Consider the following 22,049-nt stretch of genomic DNA (forward strand, 5'->3'; position numbering starts at 1 on the left):
CGTCATGGATGATTCCAATGGCAAAAACACCTATTATAAAAATTATACCTTATCAAATTTGCAACAAATAAAAGCGTTATAATATTTTTCGTAGGACTAACCGTTTTCAAGATATAGTAATTTTTTTGAAATTTACAAGAAATTGTCTCTTTCTCACAGCATCTTCAAAATAGAGTACTTTGAGCGTTTTTTTTTTTTGTAACATAATAGATCGAAAAAGTCTAATCCGCCAGATTTTCTAACATCGTATGAAATTAATCTTCTTCAGATTGAATTTCTTTATGTATACAGGCGTCCGGAAAGTCGCGCACCACCGTGAAACTGTATCATCGGACAATGTCACAGATCACCGGAAAAATGTTAAAAAAATCCTATGTCTTCAATTTTTCGAGGTATAATGGATTGAAGAGGCAAAGTTTGATGCGAAAATTAACGATTTCTGTGCAATAATTTTACATTCAAATCAATTTGTTATCTAAAAGATATTTTGCGCAAAGGCATGATGCAAAAAAAAATGAAAAAAGCTTGTAAGAAATGCCTGAAAACTGTTAACAACATTTTTGAATTAACAGTCTCGATCAGTGTGGCATCGTCCACATGAAACCAGTTATTTTTTTTAATTTTTTTGGTACTGTGGGAGACCACCCAATTACCCCTTTTCAAAGTGGTGCGCCTGTATTTTCTCCAAGAACTTGATATAGGTAGTTTCGGAAGATTCTGAAAAAAATAAAACGGATAATTGTATATTTTCGTTGACATTTCACACTTAAGCGTTATTTTCATCGGATTTGGGCTAAATGTACCTAAGATAAGTCTAAATTGTACGATTTCATCAATGATATACATAAAATACATCTTGTTCTTTTGAGGACTCTTAAAATCTAGAAATTCTTGAAGAAAATAAGTACCATGAAAAAGAATTTGCTGAAGATTAATTTTATAAGTTACTGGAAAATTTCGTGGGTTAAGTTCATTCAATGCTTCCTCAGTCTAAAAAAGGCACTAAGTTCTATGTTTCGAATTCTTGAAATTTTGAAAAATACTTTCATATCTAAAAAATGGTAACTCCAACAAAAAATATTACGAGATTTTTTATTGAGGCAAATTTGAGAAAGTACAATTTTTATAACAAGTATTTTTGCCATTGGAATCACCAGTGACAAGAAATTTGCAAATATTAGTTTTCTTTAACATTTACCACCTCCTAACTTTTTTAGCAGCACAGCTATAGATGGGGACTTTTGACATTTTGTTTGAAACAATAAAATGAACGTCCACATAAAAAATCAGTCTAATGGGAATTATTACGAGCTTTTGAAATTTTTGTGTCTATTTTGCTTGGACTAACTGTAATAATTATAACAACACCAGTTCTAACTCTTTATTTTCGAACTATTCATAGTAAATTCCAAAGCACTGAGCAGTCCCGAAGACATACGTGTTTTCGATAGAATACGTCGCATAACGATCGCGTTCGATATCCCACAGAAATCTGCAAGTGATTAAGACGTCCTGGGAGTTCTTCTCGCCGATGGTCACCAAACTGATGATCTTGTACCTGAAAACGACCATCAACTACTGGATTTATCACAACAGTCCAAACCTGTCAAACTGAAGGTCTTTAACTCTTGTCCTGATCGCTCCAGAGGCCCATTTCGCCAGTTTCGGACATTTGTCTGCATCATATGTGAGATTATCAAACGCTTCTACCATCACTGCCTCTAATATCTTCACGACTTTGTCAGGTTTGAACTGATTATCCGCCTCCAGTTTGTACGTGTTCATAAACCGCGCGCCCTGCAAGAATAATAAGACTGGTAAAGTCATGTAGTTACATTACCTCATTGGTGACTGGTGTAGAAGTCATAATTATTAAATAGCAAAATTATGCAAATGTGTGTAAGCAGTGCGAAAGTTTAACTTTAACAAGTCACAGGTTTTATTCGTTTGGTCTTTTATTGATCGGGTGCCATCATCTCCTGGTACCAAACTATATTTACCTTTTTATCGAACGCGTCTCCTGATTGACTCAAGCGATGGATGGAAATGATACTATGAACTCTTGGTTTTGATAAACGCTCTTGCCGGATTCTTCGAGCTGCGAAGAAAAAATCAGAATAATTTCTTTGGTGTTGTTAGTTTACTTATTTCGTCTCTGGACAACGTCGTCGAGTGTTTTCCTTTACTTTCACGACTTCCCGTGGACAGTAATCCGCTCGTTCTCTTCTGCTCTACAAGACTGGCGTGTTTTGACGCTTCTTCGTCTTTACTTGTTTTACTTGTTTTGCTCATTCTTTGACTTATTTCTGTAAAAGTAACGACAGTTTAGAGGAGAGAGGCTTGTTTTTACTTTCTGAAGATAGTCGGGCATCTTGTGGCACTTTTTCTTCACTGGCTTTCGGTTCTTCGAGCTTGGTTTCAGTTGGAGGCCCTTCTGGCTTTTCTGGCGGTGGTGCTGGAGGAGCCTTTTGAACTTCTGGAAGAGCTTCTGCTGGGGCTTCTGCTGGAGCTTCTGCTGGGGCTTCAGCTGGAGCTTCTGCTGGGGCTTCTGCTGGGGCTTCTGCTGGGGCTTCTGCTGGGGCTTCTGCTGGGGTTTCTGCTGGAGGTTCTGTTGGGACCTCCGCGTTGTCCCCCATGGTCAGGCAATTGGGGAAATTAAATCAAAGTTTTGACGCTTATTTTGAAAGATGAGGGTAATATTGCCTGGAAACGTACTTTAGAGAGAAAGTTAAGGGCACTCCTCGGAGCTTGCGGTTTTTGTATTAGAAAACTGCTAACTATTAAAGAAATAGAATTAGAAACTTAAACCGCGGGAATTTTCAAACCAGTTACTGAAATCACTTATTACGGTAGTTCCAATGCACATTTGGGTAAAATTGCCTGGAAACGTACTTTAAAAAAAAATTAAGGGCACTCCTTTATAGCGTGCGGTTTTTGTCTTAAAAATCTGCTAAATATACTAAAGAAATAGAAGAATTTGAAATTGAAACCGCGGAAAATTTTAAACGAGTAGGTTAAATCTACCGTTACGGTAGTTTCAATGCACAGTTGACGTGACCTCTTAAGTCAAACTCATATTTTTTAGGTTAGATTTGAAACTATGAATTTTACAAATCTATACAAATAAACAGAATTTCCTTTTTATTTCACTTATGATGTGGAGACTCGTCCAAAATTCCCCAAAGCTAGCTAATCAGATAAGGTAACCTTGAATTTTTTTGAGGTTATTTACATAATTCTTTTTCAGGCTGTCTTTCAACAATAATTGCATTTTCCAGTATAGGACTCAGTATTGTAAAGTAAAACCAGGCAAAGAAACAGTAAATCTATCAAAATGTACAAAAATAGGCCTAGCTTTGGCTACAGGGGGGCTCATTCAAGTCACTCTCCTGAATCCAAAGGCTCTCTGCAAAGCTCAGAAGACGCGAATGGTGACTTACAAAGTCTCCGCCCACAGTGACCATAAATTCGACTGGAACAAGTTCTGGCTGTACTTGAAGCCTTATATTTGGTATTTTATAGCAGCCATTGCTGTTAGTTAAGCCATTTCTGGTGTTCAATAAATAAGAATTTGTCCACAGGGTGCCTTAGCTGTGGCGATTTTGAACATACAGATCCCTCAAGTCATGGGGGGTGTTATAAACGTCATAGCAAAATACTCCGAAAATAAAAATACTAAAAGTTTTATGAATGAAATGAAGGTGCCTGCTATTAAACTGATTGCGATGTATTTGGGGCAGGTTGGTAAAGAAACTGTCTCAGTTTTTGTTGATTTTCTGTTTCCAGTCTCTTTGTACGTTTTTCTACATTTATATGTTATCAAATTTAGGGGAGCGGATTTCTTATCAGATGAAAACAGACCTGTTTGCTGCCATTTTAAAACAAGATATTGCGTTCTTTGATGAGCAGAGAACTGGAGAGATTATTAATAGGTAATCCGCCCCCGAAATGTCTAAATTTGATGGTTGTAATTACAGATTGACTTCTGATATTCAAGATTTTAAGAGCAGTTTCAAGCAGACTGTCTCTGGGGGGTTGAGAGCAGGGGCTCAGATCCTCGGCTGCTCCGTTTCTCTAGTCATGATCTCCCCCCACATGACTTTCATCACTCTTCTTTGTGTCCCGACAGTCATCGCTGTTGGTACAGTTTTCGGTACTCTTCTTAGAAGCCTCTCCAGAAGAGCCCAAGCTCAGGTGGAGAAAACCACAGCAGTGGCCGACGAAGCCGTTAGTAACATAAGAACAGTGAGGGCCTTCGCCATGGAGGAGCAAGAACAGGAGCTCTTTGACACCGAAGCGGAACTAGCTATGGTCCTCAATGAGAATCTAGGTTTTGGTATTGGGTGGTTTCAAGCAGGAACCAACATTTTTTTAAACGGGATGGTTCTAACCACCCTGTACATGGGGGGGTACCTTCTATCGACCAATCAGTTGAGCCCGGGACAGCTTATGGCGTATTTGATGGCGTCGCAAACAATTCAGAGGTCTTTGGGACAGTTGTCTTTGCTGTTTGGGGCTGTTATCAGAGGCCTCGCCGCTGGTTCTCGTGTTTTTGAGGTCTGTATACAACTTGAGGGTGAATTATCAATCAATTTATGAACGTGGTGTAAACAGTACATGAATTTACAACCGACTATGTCTTTAAAAGGGGGCTACACGATTTCAGAGCTTGATTTGAAGGGGGATATTGACTTCAAAAATGTTACTTTTTCCTATCCGTCGAGACGGCAACAGGTTGGTTGTTCAACACCTCTTCTCCAAGTAATTTGAGTGTTTTAGACCGTACTTAAAAACTTCAATTTGAGAATACCGGCGGGGAAAACCTTGGCCATCGTGGGGGCTTCCGGAAACGGCAAATCTACAGTGGTGGCGCTAATCGAACGGTAATTCCACAATCTCATTGAATCAGTTTGATTGTTAATCGTGCAGGTTCTACGACGCGGACGCGGGCACCATCACCGTCGACGGCCACGACGTCAAAAACCTCGACCCCTCATGGTTGAGGAAACGTGTCCTGGGTCTAATCAGCCAGGAGCCCATCCTCTTCGGAACGTCTGTCATGGAGAACATACGATACGGGCGCCCGGGGGCCACCGATGAAGAAGTGAAAGAAGCGGCGGTGCTGGCAAACGCCCACGATTTCATCTCCGGTTTTCCTCAGAGCTACGACACCATGGTTGGGGAGAGAGGGGTGACTTTGTCAGGGGGCCAGAAACAGAGAATTGCCATCGCGAGAGCGTTGCTGAAGAATCCCGCGGTGCTTCTGTTGGATGAGGCCACGAGGTAATTAGAAAAAAAAAACGAATTTGTTTTAAGATCGCGTTTGGGCGCTATTGTGTTACATTGGGGGTAGTTTCAATAGGGTTGTAATGAGACGGCTGATTATGCGGTATGCAACTCCCATTTCGATTTAATAGCTCATTGTTCTGTTGTTAACGTATAATTCAGAATATTGACGGGGTGTACAGAGTGTTGTGGAAATTGTTTCGGTAATGGGGGTAATTCCAGCGCTGGGTGATTAATCACGCGTAATTTCAATACAGGGCGTTTGGGAGTTCGGATGTTAAATTTAAAACTAGAGCACTTTCAGTTCCGGAGACGAATGGTCTGTTTACAATAATAAATAATAATCGTTTATTGATTGTTAGGCTGGTGCTCTTTCATGGGGCGCCAATAAATCGCACCCTTTCATTAAGGCGTTTCTGCAAATTATGCGCTTAAATAGCAAACGGCATGCGATTAGTAGTTGCTAAACAAATAAGATTAGTGTAATCCCCAAAAATGGAATGTAAAAACTCTAATGCCTTGATTGACCGCCTACATTATCTTATCAGTAATTAGCGCTAGTGAGGAGGCGGGGCAAGACCCACTTTTTACAAAAAAGTTGTTCGTTGTTTACGTTTGGACGGGTTTTTGCGCTTTGCGTCGACAAAGTCTTCAATTACTTTTCTTTTGGTTTCCAATTCTCAGAAATCGATTTATTTTTACAAATGTCTCTGATTTTTTAGGTTTTTGAGATTCTGCAGGTTTTTACGGTTCGAATTTTGAAGAATTCTCAGATTCTTCAGTTCTTGAGGATTCTTTAAATTAATGTTTGCATAATTTGAACGTTTTAGATGTATCTGTTTCAACAATTAAAAAACGGGTTTTAATTTATATTCCCAAAAATAGCTATTTTACGAAATAATTTAAGTCCCTAAAATGAGTTTTTTTCGGACTCAATACCAAAAAATTGCCGTGTCAAATAATAAAAGATAGTGGTTCAATACAGTAAATAAACAACCTTATTTAATCTAATAGGTACATCAATATGAATAAATTATTAGGTTTGTAAGTCAATCTGACTCAATTTCCTTTTGTTTTCCAGACTATTAAGTCTGCTTATTAAAGCAGGACGGGAATAGTAAGATTCCCAAATTTTGACGTCCCTAACGTTACCAAAATTATAAAAACCATTTAGTCGTGATTTTTCTTTATTTCTTGCAAAAATTATGCAAATATTTCAATTTGGGTTGTTTCAATATTTTTAATTTTGTGGTTCTTCTACATGATTTCGGCTCTTTTAGTTCGTAATTAAAATACAATAGTTAAAGAAAATTTACAATTTTTTGCAAAGAAAAAAAGGTTATTTTAGTATGTAAATTACACATTTTCTTAACTAATTAGTTCTTAGCTTCTTATAGGTGAAAGAAAGGAAACATTATTAATAATATGGAAATTTGGAGACTTAAAACTACGAAATTGAGAATGGCTAATGTAAAAGTTTGAAATTGGAGACGTTATTTTAATTCGTTAAATTTTTTAGAATTAAAATCAAATGAATATGTAATTTTTTAGAATTTTTTTGTTTCCTCCCTTTTAGATTTAATTTTTTGGAATTCTAGGTAATTAATGATTTTCCTTACATAATTCATTAGAATCCTCCATATAAGGCACATAATTAGAACCAAGACAAATCCTCGAACCTCTTGAGTCTTTCCAAACCTCTTAATTCCGCGATTACTGAAATAAACTTCCAGATCTTCCGCTCCTAATTTAATCTCAAAATTAAATAATTAAGTAAAAAAAAATGGTGGAGGCGTCGGTACACTTCCCTCACTGCACTTCTTTGATTCAATAACGCAATGATAATTTACAGCCCGTTTTTCATTAAAGAGATTATCCTTTATTCATCTCTTTTTTCAGCGCCTTGGACACCGAGTCCGAAAAAGTGGTCCAAAACGCCCTCGACAAGGCCAAAAAAGGGCGAACAGTCGTCGTTATCGCCCACCGCCTTTCCACCATCCAGAACGCCGACATCATCGTCGTGTTACACAAAGGCGTGATCGTCGAGGTATGTTTCACTTGAGGAGTTATTTTTCAAAACTCAATAAATCCATTTCATAAATTTTTACAAGGGTTTAGAAAAAACGATAATTTGTTCAATTTTCTTCAAATTTACTTCAACTATTTTGACATAAGAGGATAACATAATGTTTTAGCAAGAGTTTTTTCACTTAATAAAAAATGCACATTGTTAGATTTACCCAAAATAATCTCAAATTCCCAATGTTAGTCAAAATTGGATTTATTGAGTTTTGAAAAATAACTCGTCACTTAACACAACTCAATCTTAATCATTTCTTCAGATGGGAACTCACGAGGAGTTGACTGCCAAACGCGGCCACTACTGGTCGCTGACCTACCAGCAACAAGAAGTTCCAGCTGCGTAATTGTTATAATTATGAAATATATTGTTTTGGGAGTGTTGCATGTGTGTCTCAGTTTCAATTCCCATTAATTAGCACTCGTTTGGTTTCGGCAAACATTTATTATTCCGTGATTTGATATTGTTGGCTGAAAGGATGAGCGGGTTTGTAATTACTTGTTAACGGGCGAGTTGCATATGTGCGAGTCATAAATCAGTAATGAGGTATTCAGGAGTTGTGTTCAATTGATTTATTTGTGTTCAGTAAATAAAAGAATAACTTACTATAACGAATACATGTGATAAATTTACTTAATATTACATGACATGTTTTGCTATATTATGATGACAGAGTAATAACTGTTTATGGTGATTGCGATAAAAAAATGAAGAAATGTGTTTCTAGACATGTAGAGAATGGAGGCAACGCAAGTCATGATTTTGATTCGAATTCACATTCATTCAAGAAATTATATAACAAATTAACTATGATCTAATATTTTATATTATCTTACAGTTATAATGAGATAAATATTTACAATTTCAAATTGAAATCAACGGGGAAATAAAGTTTCCGGTGAAAGTGGGAGAGTTGGAATGTCTCCCGCTTCCACCGGCGACGAAGCGCTAGTTACAAGCCGTAAAATTTAGATTTGGCAGTTTTGCTATTGCAAAATATCATAAAAAGGAATCAGTTAATTCGGAGGTTTTGGCTTAAGTAACGACGGTAAATAATCTTATATTACAATATTCAACAACGAAACTTATATTTACAAATTCAAGTGCAAGAGAGTAATTGCATGTGTTTGTACACATCATGGAATATGAAAATTTTATAGACACTAAATTCAAATCGAAAACGGTTGAATGATTTTCCAATTGTCAGCAATGACGACAGAATCACATGATATAGTAAAATCGTCCGAATGCGACACTATTATTTCGCTTTTCCTTTACTATTACATCTTTAAAATACTGATAACTTTTTACAGTACATTTACGTCGATTATTAATATTAAATCTAAGGAGAAATCTTCAAAACGTGGTCTTTGGTGGTCGACTGTTTATCACTACACATCATCACTCACGAGCGTTCTTATCACTGCTGCTGCTCCTATCGCATTGCGGCCGCCACCGAAGCCATCAAAAGAAGAACCAGTTGGCTGGCGACGCACATGGCGCACGATTTGCGCATCAAAATCGCATCCACATTGTCACCTACAAAACAAATTACGTACAAGTCTTTTTCTAGGGTCTCCTTTCCACAGTCCGTTCTAAAGGGAACCGAATTTGATTTGTGATCGGTTTAAAAATATTGCACTCTATTTTGCAGTCAGTGAATCTTATTGCACCCTTGGTTTACAATGCTCTGCTCTGATTGACCATCAGTCAATTTTTTGTTGATCATTCACTTTTGCACTGAATCTCTAGGTAATAAGTGTGATGTATTTATTTTCTGCACTCAAATTTTCAGAATTGTTTTAAAACAGGAGAAACTGTCAAAATTACACGTGCAAGTATAAAATTTTCAAAAAATTCGTTTAGCCTAAAATGAAAAATTTCTAAAATGTGTGCCTTTGGGTCTAAAACTTTGTTTTTTTTTTTCACAGGCATAACATTTTGAAAATTTCTTTTCATTCTCCAGATAAAAGTTTATGTGTTTTGCTCTAAAATGTTGTAATTTTGCAGAATTAATAACCAAAACATGAATTGTACGTTTACGAAATTTTGAAGTTCTAAAGTTAAAATTATCAAAATTCTAAAAGTGGGAACAAAAATCCGAAAATTTTTATTAATTCTCGAAATAAAAATTTCTAAAATTAGTGTTTTTTGGTATTAAAAGTTTGTAATTTTGCATAGTTAATAAGCAAGATGGAAGAAGTTTTTTTTTTCAAATTTTAATAATGTTAATATTGTTAAAATTACAAGTGTAAATACAGAATTTTGAAAAATATGGTTAATCCTAAAAATATATTTGTTTTAAATTTGTGTCTTTAACTGCAAAATTTTGTAATTTTGTAGAATTAATAAACAAGACGTGGAACATGAAGTTTACCAACTTTTGGAATTTAAACGATAAAATTGCTAAAACTATAAGAGTGTGAACATAAAATTTTGTTTAACCTGAAAATAAAAATTTCTAAAATTAGTATTTATTGTATATATATTTTTTTTAATTTGCACACTTTAAGAATAGTATTTTCCTCAAATTTCGTAGCTGTAATCTTAAAAATGCAAAAATTACTAGTGCAAACATAAAATTTGGAAAATAATAATAATCCTTAAAATACAAATTTCTAAAATTTGTGCCTTTTGGTATAAAATTTTGTGAATTTAGTTAGGTTTATTACCTGAAGAGTTGGACGCGATAGGTTTAACCCTTTTACTCCTGTAAAAGTATACATATGTTTGGCCATTTTTTCAGAAAATGCAAATGATAATAATTTGAAATTTTGGGGAAAAGAAAGCAGATAACACTATTCGAATAAATAGATTTACATACATTTACGTGATACTTCCGGTTATACCGTAAGTAGCAGTCAACTTGCTTATTTTAAATAAATGAAACACCCTATATTTTATTGCATTTTTGAATTCTATATGCAATATTGTTGTCTCTTAGTTGTATGGAGGAGTGTGGGGTGATGTCGGTACCTGTTATAAATAACAAAATTTAAGAATCAAGTACTGTGGCGGTTTTTGTCAAATACAGTCGAACTTCTACAACTCGAATTATATAACTCGAAAATTTCTATAAATCGAATTAAATTTTGCCAACATACGATCTGTAAACTTTCATAACTCGTCAATTTTCTCAGAATTAGTTTGTAAAAGATGATATTGTAGTACTTTCCTGAATAGTTTGAAGTTGATTAAAAGCTTCAAATGTCACCATAAATCTAGAATTTTATCAAAAGTGTAGATAGCTATGAAACTTCCAACAATATGCCCAAAATTGATATTCTGGGTTGTGTAAAAATCTTATCCGCCATATGGAACTCCGATGTAACCGAAAAAACTTTTCCGAATTTTATTTCGAAAATATGGTTTTGATAAGTGATTGTGACCACGATATCCCACTAGGAGAATTGAGCCAGAAGACTATTCTAAAAAATCAGATCAAAATCAGATTTTTAACAAAAATTTCAGAAAATTATAAAAATTGCGACTTTTATAATTCTTTAAAAAACAATTTTATGAAAAAAATAGTAAAAACAAACATTTGCGCTAAAATTTAATAATGGATTATGTACCTCTATAGTATATTATGAAACGCGTTTCATAATGAACATTTTGCCGCACGCACGTCATAAAGTAGTAAGTGCGGCAAAATGCATTATGAACAAGTATCATACGCTATTTTTTCTATTTCGCCTTATTTTAAACGAAAAAACTTGATTTCGAAATCTAGGGAATTTTAGAGTAGTTGGCATTTGCAAAATGTTCGGGAAAAAATTCGAAGTAGCCAAATCCAATTTCAGTCAGTTTGACAGGTGTGACGTTTTGAGGTTACTGGAGCGCAAGGGAGCCAAGAGAGCGAAGATGTTGAACATGATCATGATGGTTCTCTTGCAACCAAAGAGTTTTTCTCAGATGAATTATTAAGCCAAGTACAACAAGAAATAATAGTGTATTGATCGATTTATCAAGGTTTAACAAAACCAAAATCTAAATTGTCAACGTTGACGGCAGGTTGACGGTTTGTCTGCTGAAAACCTAAGAAAAATATGTTCCTTGAAATATTGGCACGGGATTGGTTCATTACGATACCGAAATACGCTCAAACGCGTATCGAAATATCTTCATTATGAACGCGAAGTAGAAAAAATATCATTTTTTTTAACTCGATTTTTTTTTAACTCGGACCAATTGTGGTTTCCCTTCAGGTTTCGAGTTATGAAAGTTCGACTGTAATAGCAATCCGTGCGGTGGTTCGGCGTTTCATCCAGCTTAAAACTTACGATCATAAATCAGATTCGGTTCACTCTAGAACCGACTGGGAAACGGAGACTAAAGAGACCCACCTTCCGACACGAAGACGTAGATGGAAGCGGGCTCGGTGTTCGACGCCGAGCAAGTGTAGTTTCCCGAATCGGCGTCGTTTGTGTCTCTTATAGTAAGCCGACTTTGTGTGCGGGCCCCCGGCACTGTCTCCACGCTGATGCCGCCTCTGGCGGTGTCGTAGTTGATCATGTGTTCATTGTGGTACCAAAATACGTATTGGGGCGGTGTCGGGCTCTGAAACAGACCCACATGTCGTCAAAGTTTCACTTTACTGCCTTCATTACGGCTCAAGATGTTTATAAATGGTTTCACACGCGGACATTAACGTGCAGGCTTAGCGGACTCCAAGCCGAATTAAGGAGACATCATAAATCAACTTGGGGTCGCTACCTCCACTGCAACTTTCCTCAAGAATACTTAAGTGGAGTTTGATGATCTTACATGGGGATTTGGTCGTGGTAAAATCGTCATAACATTGGCTCTAATTCTGTAATTTCAGTTCGAAACTCGCTAGATCGACACGTAGAGAAAATGAAACTTTTCGGGGGTTAACTTGATTAAAAATTATTGAAGAACAAGGAAACTCCGCTTCGTTTATCCCAGCTTTCATTTGTATTGAAAGCGAGATACTCGTAGTGTAGCAACTTAATTTAACAAAGTTTTACAAGTATTTACTGCAAGAAAGATAATGCCAACAATGAAAGTAAAATAATACAAGTCTAACTTTTTACTTATTGCCGAGTTTCCCCCGAAAAGAATTGCAATCTGAATAGCTACTTCCTGTATCTTTATTTTCCCCGAACTGTAGAATTTAATAAAGTCTTTTTAAGTCTAATTTAACTGACATTCTCTGATTGATATAACAGCTTAAGTGCTTAAGTGTCCGGAGCTATCACCTTTTTAGTGAGCTGCTGTGTTAGTTACATTAAATTAGATCCAAGCGTGTTTCTGGATTTTCGTCGCTACCACTTTCGGGAATTGTTTAAGACGGAGATTCAGTAATTTTTTTAAATTATTTGGGATCGTTGATGTTGTAGCCAACTAGCTTTCGCTGGGGTTGGAATGCGGCCAAAGGAGGGATGGCCTTTTTACTATGTTTCGACATTTTTATTTAATTTTGTGAAATAGGAGAATTGATATCTAAATTTAATATTCAAATTTTGCGCCTTTCACTTAACATATTTTAGCAAGTGGCAAGTGCTGGCCATTCAAGTTAGAGCGCGAAATTTGAAGAAATTAATTATTTTGGTGCCGATTCTTTTAGTTTTCCTTCCACTTTTAATAATCCTTGTTTTTTCGTCCATAATTTTGTCATTTGATACAACGTTCGTTGTTATAACACAGAAACTGCTAAAACTAGATGTGTAAATATAAAAATTTTAATTTGTTGGTTAGTCTCAAAAGAAAAATTTCTAAATCTTCTGCCTTTGGGTATAAAATTTTCTAACTTTGTGGACTAAGGAAGACGGAAGTAGAGATTTTCCCAAATTTTGTAGTTATATCGTTGAAAATGCCAAACTTACAAGTGCAAATGTAAAATTTGGAAAAGTTATTAATCCTTAAAAAAAATTCTAAAATTTGTGTCTTTTGGTAAAAAAAAAATGTAATTTTGCAGAGTTAATAACTAAGACAGAAATAGCATTTTCTCCAAATTTTGTAGCTATAGCGTTCAAAATACTAAAATTACAAGTGAAAATGTAAAATTTGGAATAAATTTATTTATCCTCAAAATAAAAATTTCTAAAATTTGTGACTTTTGGTAAAAAATGTTGTAATTTGGCATAGTCAATAAGCAAGACAGAAATAGTAATTTCCGTAAATTTCGTAGCTGTAGCGTTAAAAATGCCAAAATTACAAGTGCAAATGTAAAATATGGAAAAAATTATTAGTTTTAAAATAAAATTTTCTAGAATTTGTGTCTTTTGGTAAATTGAAATGTAAGTTTGAGCAATTAATAATTAAGACGTGAGTAGTAATTTTCCCAAATTTCGTAGCTATAGCGTAAAAAATGCCAAAATTACAAGTGCAAATGTAAAATTTGGAAAATATATCCATTAATCTTCAAAATACAAATTTTTAAAATTTGGTTATTTTGGTAAAAAAAAATGTAATTTTGCACAATTAATAACTAAGACGGGAATAGTGATTTCCACAAATTTCGTAGTCATAACTTTAAAAAAAACAAAATTACAAGTGCAGATGTGAAATTTTGAAAAAAATCATTAATCCTCAGAGTAAAAATTTCTAAAATTTGTGTATTTTGTTAAAAAGCATTGTAATTTGGCACAGTTAATAACTCAGACGGGAGTAGTAATTTCTCCAAATATTGTAGCTATAATGGTAAAAATGCCAAAATTACAACTGCAAATGTAAAACTTTGAAAAATTTCGTTTATTCTTTAAATAAAAATATCTAAAATTTGTGTTTTTTGGTATAAATTTTTCCAATTTTGCAAAGTTAAAAAGCAAGGTGAGAATAGTAATTTCCTTAAATTTCGCAGCTATAAATTTAAAACTGCCAAAATTACAAGTGTAAATATAAAACTTTCTTAAATAACGAACATTAGTTATGTAAATCAAAATTAGCGACGAAAATTGTCCAAAACGAGAGCTAAAGTAAGTCAACAAGAAATAAATGCCAACTTTAGTGCAAAGTGATAAAAATGGTGGGTGCGCCAGGTCCCTCTCCGGCTTTTGTTGCCCTATAAAATTTCCGAATCTCGCTGTGCACAGACCCGAGACATTTTTTACATTCGTGGTAACATCTGTCTTCATATCCTCTATGTGCTCGGTGATTCTGATTATTTACTAGTAAATGCTAGTCACGTAGCCAGCAGTGGTGCAGCCGTTGCAGACACGACAGGGCATTCTCCCCTATCACCACACTTGAGAAAATCATGGTCATTCACACTCGCCATCAACTTAACGACTTGAATTTATACACTGAAAGTTCGTTTGATATTGCAGTGCGGTAATAGAGTGTAATCGATTCCAACAGTAATATCCAATAAGAATTTAAAGCAGATGCTCACCTTTTCTATTACACAGACCAGATCTATAACGCTGCCGATATCAACATGATGTTCCCCCGATCGAGTTCCTTGAATGGTCGCTTCAGGTACCACAATTTGCAAGTTAACAAAATGCGATATGAGTCCAGCGTTCGTTGAGACCTGGAAAAGTGAAACCGTCACACTCAAACTACAAACACGATTAAAGCAAATGCTACAAATGAATAATTATCAAGTCAATTATTCCCTTTGGTGTGCGCTTCTAAAATTTATGAAACCTGAAATTTCATGAATAATTCCTTGGGAATTAATGACAGACGACCGTCGGCGCCACACACTGTTTCTCTCTGATGTGTACGATGGCAGGAATTGAATTTAATGCAATTCTCGACAACAATCAACTCACGTGTCGAAGTCTAGTTTGATTGGTCTCTAAACCTTGTGCGAAAAGGACGAGACCGGAAAGACAACGCCTTACCGCCACTTGGATTGACTACGTGTTCCTTTCACGGACTTTTGACTCTTCAGATACAATGGACTTGTTTAGAATTAAATAGATTCCGTGTTGCGGCGGGATAGATATAAATTTGACGTAATTAAATTTACCCACGCTCTAAACCGTGGTTTTGCTTTGGTTTGTTTTGATTCGGGCTGCTGTAGTGATAGTGTGCATGTATTATTCCGTTTTAAGTAAACAAGAGGAGATGCACACTGTGGAAATTTGCCAGGATGCGACAAACGGTGTTTGTGTCGGTTTTTTGGGCGCTGGGATGTTTGGACGAATTGTCCCATTGTTTAAATTCCGATTGTGAATAGAATAGAATAGAAAAAAAAATTCGTAGAGCTCAAAATAGGCTGTTTCAAAAGTTTCATCCTTTCGTCGATTTGGAAAACTATCCCGGAGCGTAAATTTTCAAAATTTATTCTATTTTTCAAACGCCAATCTTTTCGCATTCAAAGAATTAAGTATATAGAATAAAAAATCGAATTCTATATTTATTTTCTTGATTCCTCGGATTCCTTAAAATTTCGGAATTTTTATTTTAAAATTTTTAAACAAAATTTTTGTACGAAATTTGTACAGGAGCAGTGGAAAGTCATTTCAACAGTAGAATTTCTTCCTGATTCTGAATCTGAAGCCTGTTTTGCTCTATCAAATTAGGACTAGGAGATATTGACAAAATATATTTTTTGAGCTCACTGCGTTCACTTTTCCTTTTGTTCATTTTTGCTTATTAACTTGCAAAGTTATGACACTCTCTAATACATCATTAAAAAGGTAATTAAATAAGCTTTCCAACGGACCAAAGAAGTCGTGGAGAAAGTTAGTTTTCGTCAAGATATTTCAGAAAATTGGATGAACATTTCGAAGATCGAACGGTTTTAAAAAAGTTTTTCATACTTTTTTGCCAAGAACTTCTAAATTGGTTATTTTGATTTTTGCAAATGCAAAACGGAAATAGTAATTTCCTCAAATTTTGTAGCTATAGCGTTAAAAATGCCAAAATTACAAGTGCAAATGTAATTTTGGGAAAAATTCATTAATTTTTAAAATAAAAATTTCTAAAATTTGTGTTTTTTTGGTATAAAATTAAGTAATTTCGCACAGTTAATAACCAAGAAGGAAATAGTATTTTCCCAGAATCTGGTAGCTACAATGTTAAAAATGCCAAAATTACAAGTGCAAATGTAAAATTGAGAAAAAACTCATTAATCCTCAAACTAAAAATTTCTAAGATTTGTGTCTTTTCGAATAAAATTTTGAAATTTTGTCCAGTTGATAAGCATAACGGAAATAATTCCTCCAAATTTCATAGCTATAATGTTAAAAATGCTAAAATTACAAGTAAAAATCTAAAATTTGTAAAATAGTTAATTTTTTTTGAAAATAAAAATTTCTAAAATTTGTGTTTTATGTATAAAATTTTGTATTTTTGCACAGTCAATAACTAAGACGGGAATAGTAATATCCTCAAATTTCATAGCTGTGGCGTTAAAAATCCCAAAATTACAAGTGCAACAATATGTGTATAGAATTAATTAATTAATTTTTAATGGAATCGCTAAAAATAATACTCCTTAAATATATATTTTTTTGTAAAACTTTTCAATGTGTTTTGACCTGTAACTTTTAAACGATAAGAAATAGCAATGAGTTTATCAACGCGTCAAAAATACAAGATTTCAGTCTTTCCATTACAATGGAAAATCGATGTAATAATTCTTGAGTTATACGCAAAATTGCATTTGAAAATTTGTAAAAAAGCGTTTTTTGCGACATCAGTTTTTCAAAAATATCATAGGAAGTACTAACCCTCGTGATGCGTTTTATAAATCGTTGGAAAGCTTATGAAATTGGCTGTCTAAAACACTGTCGAGCAACTCCATAACTTAGCAAGAAATATTGAAGAAACTAAATTTTCGTACTGTATAATATGATCATTTTAAAAGAATCTCTCTGAATACGGGCCTGACGGATCAAAACGTACGTCAGATTCGGAATCAGGAGGCCATTTCATTTTAGAAATTCTCGGACGAAAGAAATAAAATCTTACGTAACTGCAATAGAATTTTCGGAAAACGAAAATATACAGGGTGTAACAAAAATTAATGCAGTAAATTAAACTGGTGGTAGATCTTGTTAAAACAAACAAATTTTTCCTATGCGGTTTTCCCAAATTCAAGCTAAGTTTTGAGATATCAATAATTTTGGAAATGTGCTGATCAGTTTTCAAGACTATCCCTCGTATTAGGAAAAAAATTGAGAATTTTGGAAAGCCGAAGAGAAAAAATTTTTTTGTTTAATTTAATGTACTCATTTCTGTTACACTCTGTATAAAAAGTATGAAATAAAAAAAAACACTATAAAAAGCGTTCAAAACCAATACTATCCAGATCTAATATTATTGTACTTGGTATAAAATTTTTATGCAGCAATGGTGAATGCGTCGGGATAATTTTTCGAAAACCAAGCTAATTAATTTTATGTTTGCCATGTAATGTGTAATTTAATGCCTACTCCGCATTGCAGTCCTCTGATTCAATAAAGATAATATTTTGCGCGCTTTTTACTACATTTTGATGAGACGTTATTATGTTATTTTAAATAACACGCCGTGAAATCCCAGCCCCGTAAAATTTTTCTAGTCGCAGCAAGGAAGGAATTTTTTAAAAACTATGCGACGCAAGCTCGTTAATAACGCATTTCGTGCTTCCCTTTCTGGAATTATGCATAGCGCAATAAAAGCTTTAAATTACAGACGCGAAAAGAATTGCGATATTTTCCTTTTAATGCGCCTAAATTTATACTCCTTCGACTATATTTCGCAGTAGGAAATTTATTTCAGGAATAAATTAAATTTTCACGTGGGAATGAATTTGAAAGGAAGAATACGTTTTATGTATGACCGATGTTATTATCATGATTAACGCCTGCGTTTAATATTTAAGCGCGTTTTGTTTTAAATTTATCTTTTCCGTCCTCTCGCTCCCGGAATTCCCGGAGTTACATAACCTGATATCAATTAATGCCTTGTTTGTGATGTTATGTCGCAGATACGTGATTAAGTAACACTAATTGCCAATTATTGATAATCATGATGTATGCCAAGTTTCCATTCTCTTGCGTTATTACGGTCAATCATATCATTAGTAATTCCCCATTATCTGCCCTCCAGTTAGGAGGCTGCAATTGATGGGATCCTGTCGGTTTTTCTCTAATTGCGCCCCTGGAAAATCGCAATAAAATCTCGAAAAAGGACGATGAAATAACTTTTCAACTTCCCTGATGAACTTACTTGGCATTCGTATGTTCCATTATCCCTCTTCTGGACGAACTTAATTTGAAGAGTCCAATCGTCTGAACCTTCCGCGTGCAGAATTTGAAATCTCTCGTCGTTTGTGTAGGTAAAAAGTCCTGAAGAAAGAATGTGCCAGTCTCTCCTCCTCACCCAAGACACTTGCTGCAAAAAAATTTTTTTTATTAATATTCCACCATAATAAACATGTGCGTTTTTTTTCCAAACGTGGCTTTAATAAAGCGAGATGATGGCGGGTGTTACGCCCTGAATATTGGAGCTATTTTTTACGAGAATTCGATTTCTTTCGTAATAACTCCGCCGAGAAGTTTGTTACATAATAAATGTCCTGTCGGAGGATTTTCCCATATGAAATTGCGCTTTTTATCGGATAAAACTTTATGGGATGATCGAATTAATTAATATTTCGCTATTTAGGTTGTAATTTTAACTGTTATTAGTCGTTAGGCGTTTACAACCGGTGTAAAATTTTTAGAAACGAGTTTATGCTCGTCTTTATGGCCACCGGTTTCAATTGGGCTCTCAAAAATGGTGGATGCGCCGGCATATATATTTTTGAATTGAAAATTTCATTCCTATAAGTGCATCGATTACATTGTAAATTTCCACATTTTCAACGAAAATTGCATTGTCGGTTATAAATAAAAACAAAATGTGCTAGTATTCACGTATTATATCAATCGATTCGAATCATGGATGGATTCTCGTTTCATTTTTTGAAATGTAAAAATCGCTGGAACGAAAAATAGCGGAAGCGGAAAAGTGCAGTTTATTCTTATAAATGCACCGTATTGGATAAGTGCCTCAAGGCACAAAAAGGTTTAAATACTCTCATAAATTTATGCTCAGTTTATGCTAATTTGTGCTATTTTACTTTTTGTATTAAAACCTGTAATTTTGTTATTTTTAATGCCAGAATAATGCAATTTAAGGGACTTATTATTATTGAATTGTTTTTCAACTGTGCCAAAGAGCAAAATTATAGAACAATGGATGTAAAGGATGTAAAAATTTTGAAAATTTTGATTCTGTCATTTTTGTAATTTTAACGCTGCAGTCATGAAAAATTTAGTTGCTGTTCGAAGGACAAAATTCTAGATAAAAAACTACAAGTTTTAGAATTTTTTTAATATTTGAGATGTGGCCAAAATCGTCAAAATTTTTTTTGAGAAGCCTGTCATTTCCTCTATTGAATGCTATAAATATGAAATTTGGAGAAGTTGCCATTTTTGACTTATTTATTTTTTAAGTGTACAGACTTTTGTACAGAAATTTTTTTTTAAGAATTTTCATTTTGAGGACGAGCCAAAATTTTGACATATTTTTCATTAAAACCAGTAGTTTTGGTACTTTTAATGCTGGAACAATAAAATTTAATGGTTTACTTTTCTTAACTTGTTTTTCATCTGTGCTACAGTACAAAAATAATAGAACAAAAAAAGACAAATTTTAGAATTTTTTATTCGTGGAAAAATGCAGAAATTTCCAAAATATTGATTCTAAGGCTTCTCAGTTTTGTAATTTTAATGCTATAGACATGAAATTTGGTGACGTTGCTGTTCTTGACTTGCTCGTCAAATATGCCGAAGGACAAAATTGTAAATCAAAAACTACCAATTTTAGAATTTTTTTGATTTTTCGGATGTGGCCAAAATCGTCAAAATTTTGATTAAAGGCCTCTCATTTTCGTAATTTTATTGCTATGGACATAAAATTTGGTGAAGTTGTTGCTTTTGGCTTGTTTGTGCCGAAGGAGAAAACTATAGCGAAAAAACTACAAACTTTAGATTTCCTTGATTTTTTAAATGGCAGAAAATTTTATTCAAAGGCCTGTCATTGTCTCAATTTCATTGCTCTAAATATAAAATTTGAAGATGTTGTTATTTTTGACTTATTTTTTAACTGTGCAAACCTACACAATTATAGAGCAAAAGAGACAGATTTTAGAAATTTTAATTTTGGAACGACTCAAAATTTTCCCCCATTTTTTATTAAAACCTGCAATTTTGGTAATTATAATGCTGGAACAATAAAATTTAGGAAACTTACTTTTTTTTACTTGTTTTTCAACTGTGCCAAAGTACAACATAATAAAACCAGAAAGAAAAATTTTAGAATTTTTTATTCGTGAGAGAACGCAAAATTTTGATTGCAAATCTTGTCGTTTTCGTAATTTTTATGCTATAGACATGAAATTTGGTGTGGTTGGTGGTCTTGTCTTGTTCGTATGACAAATTTTATAATTTTTTTATTCGTCGGGAATGCAAAATTTTACAACATTTTTCATGAATACCTGTAGTTTCTGTACTTTTTTTTGACGCTACATCAGTGCAATTTGAGGGAATTATTAATCTTAATTTGCTTTTCGACTTTGCCAAAATACAAAAATTTAGAACAAAAAATACGAGTTTTGTAATTTTTTTTGGAAGGATGCAAAGATTTTCATTTTCGTAATTTGAAGCAACACAAATTAGCACAAAATCATGACCTTTTTGTGATCCAAAAGCGCGTTTTTCGTTTTAATCCGAGCCTGCGAAACGAAGAGCGTGCGGTTTGAAGCGTTTCATTTAGTGTTATAGTATGTATCATGTAGCACCATTTTAAGTGTTATTACCTCAGCTCCTGCGAGTGCCCTATCTCCAGTATTCCTCACATGGCAGTGTAGATACGCCGTGGCTCCCAGTTGCACCGTTACGTTGGTAATAGTGTTGTTTTCAGCCCCTGCCATTGCCTCAGCTCTGCTGAAGTCTTCGAAGTTGGGATACCACAGCTGGCGCCAGTCCGAATATTTCTGCAGGTCTCTCCGTTCTGCAACAATAAGTTTTTTATTATCCCTTAAACGATCGTAAAAGGCGGAGGGTTGAGGATTTGACTTAGAGGGTTGTCATAGAAAGGAAACTTGAGACAACTTAAAAATCCATTTGCCACAATATAAATAGAAGCATTTCGACGAAATGCTAGTCTTCAACTTTCGAGAAACTTGGGGGGAATAAAAACAAATAATCTATGAAAAAAGTGCGAGCACGGTCGCACTAAGAAGACTTCAGTCAATAACTGCAAACTTTATAAAACTTAATAATTTATGGAATTTATGGAATAGGAAACGGTGTCTGCGAACTTCTCGTTTTGTGTGCTCTCGCGGTATTTGAAAAAATCAGGTCTGTTTTTAGAGGAGCTGGAGGTGTCGCGGAGAGACAAGTGGTTATGTTTATTTTATTGTCCTCATTGCGAGTTTTCACTAGTACACCAGGCAAAATAAACATGAACCTCGGAATAATTCGCATAAGGCTGATTTTTTGTGTGCATCTTCATTTTATTGTTACAAACAAATTGTCAAAAGTCCCCATCGATAGGTGTGCTGCTAAAAAAGTTATGCGATGGTAAATGTCAAAGAAAACAATTCTTTGCAAATATATCGTCACGGATGATTCCAACGGCAAAAACACCTATTATAAAAATGATACCTTATTAAATTTGCAACAAAAAAAAACATTATAATATTTGTTGTAGGACTAATAGTTTTTAAGAT

The 22,049-nt window shown here is 34.3% G+C and overlaps 2 protein-coding genes across 4 annotated transcripts in view; one reads left to right on the forward strand and one right to left on the reverse strand.

Moving 5' to 3' along the window:
• The first annotated feature begins 3,040 nt into the window (after positions 1–3,040).
• On the forward strand, positions 3,041–7,750 carry LOC148181974 (mitochondrial potassium channel ATP-binding subunit). Its single transcript, XM_088040356.1, has 10 exons — positions 3,041–3,202; positions 3,248–3,533; positions 3,582–3,740; positions 3,787–3,932; positions 3,978–4,557; positions 4,615–4,734; positions 4,780–4,883; positions 4,930–5,283; positions 7,186–7,333; positions 7,629–7,750. Exons 1-10 carry the CDS (start codon positions 3,153–3,155, stop codon positions 7,710–7,712), a joined length of 2,031 nt encoding a protein of 676 aa, XP_087896482.1. The 5' UTR covers positions 3,041–3,152; the 3' UTR covers positions 7,713–7,750.
• A 173-nt stretch (positions 7,751–7,923) lies between these two features.
• LOC148181975 (neurotrimin-like) overlaps positions 7,924–22,049 on the reverse strand; it is a 218,575-nt gene continuing 204,449 nt past the window's right edge. For all 3 annotated transcript variants that reach the window (XM_088040370.1, XM_088040357.1, XM_088040362.1), the window contains 5 exons: positions 21,135–21,328; positions 18,500–18,664; positions 14,724–14,864; positions 11,713–11,926; positions 7,924–8,905 (listed from right to left, as the gene is read on the reverse strand). In XM_088040370.1, coding sequence (XP_087896496.1) covers positions 8,802–8,905; positions 11,713–11,926; positions 14,724–14,864; positions 18,500–18,664; positions 21,135–21,328 — 818 coding nt within the window. In that variant the 3' untranslated portion in view covers positions 7,924–8,801. The remainder of the gene's footprint in view (positions 8,906–11,712; positions 11,927–14,723; positions 14,865–18,499; positions 18,665–21,134; positions 21,329–22,049) is intronic.

This window comes from Gnatocerus cornutus, chromosome 1 (assembly GCF_029298725.1).
Source record: "Gnatocerus cornutus isolate USDA-ARS CGAHR chromosome 1, icGnaCorn1.1, whole genome shotgun sequence".
Taxonomy (NCBI): domain Eukaryota; kingdom Metazoa; phylum Arthropoda; class Insecta; order Coleoptera; family Tenebrionidae; genus Gnatocerus; species Gnatocerus cornutus.

Excerpts from the sequence above, each read along its gene's own strand:
- LOC148181974 (XM_088040356.1), top strand. The coding sequence starts at position 3,153 with ATGATGTGGAGACTCGTCCAAAATTCCCCAAAGCTAGCTAATCAGATA. Across the intron at positions 3,203-3,247 it reads AAGCTAGCTAATCAGATAAG|GCTGTCTTTCAACAATAATT; the intron begins GTAACCTTGAAT and ends ATTCTTTTTCAG. Across the intron at positions 7,334-7,628 it reads ACAAAGGCGTGATCGTCGAG|ATGGGAACTCACGAGGAGTT; the intron begins GTATGTTTCACT and ends TCATTTCTTCAG.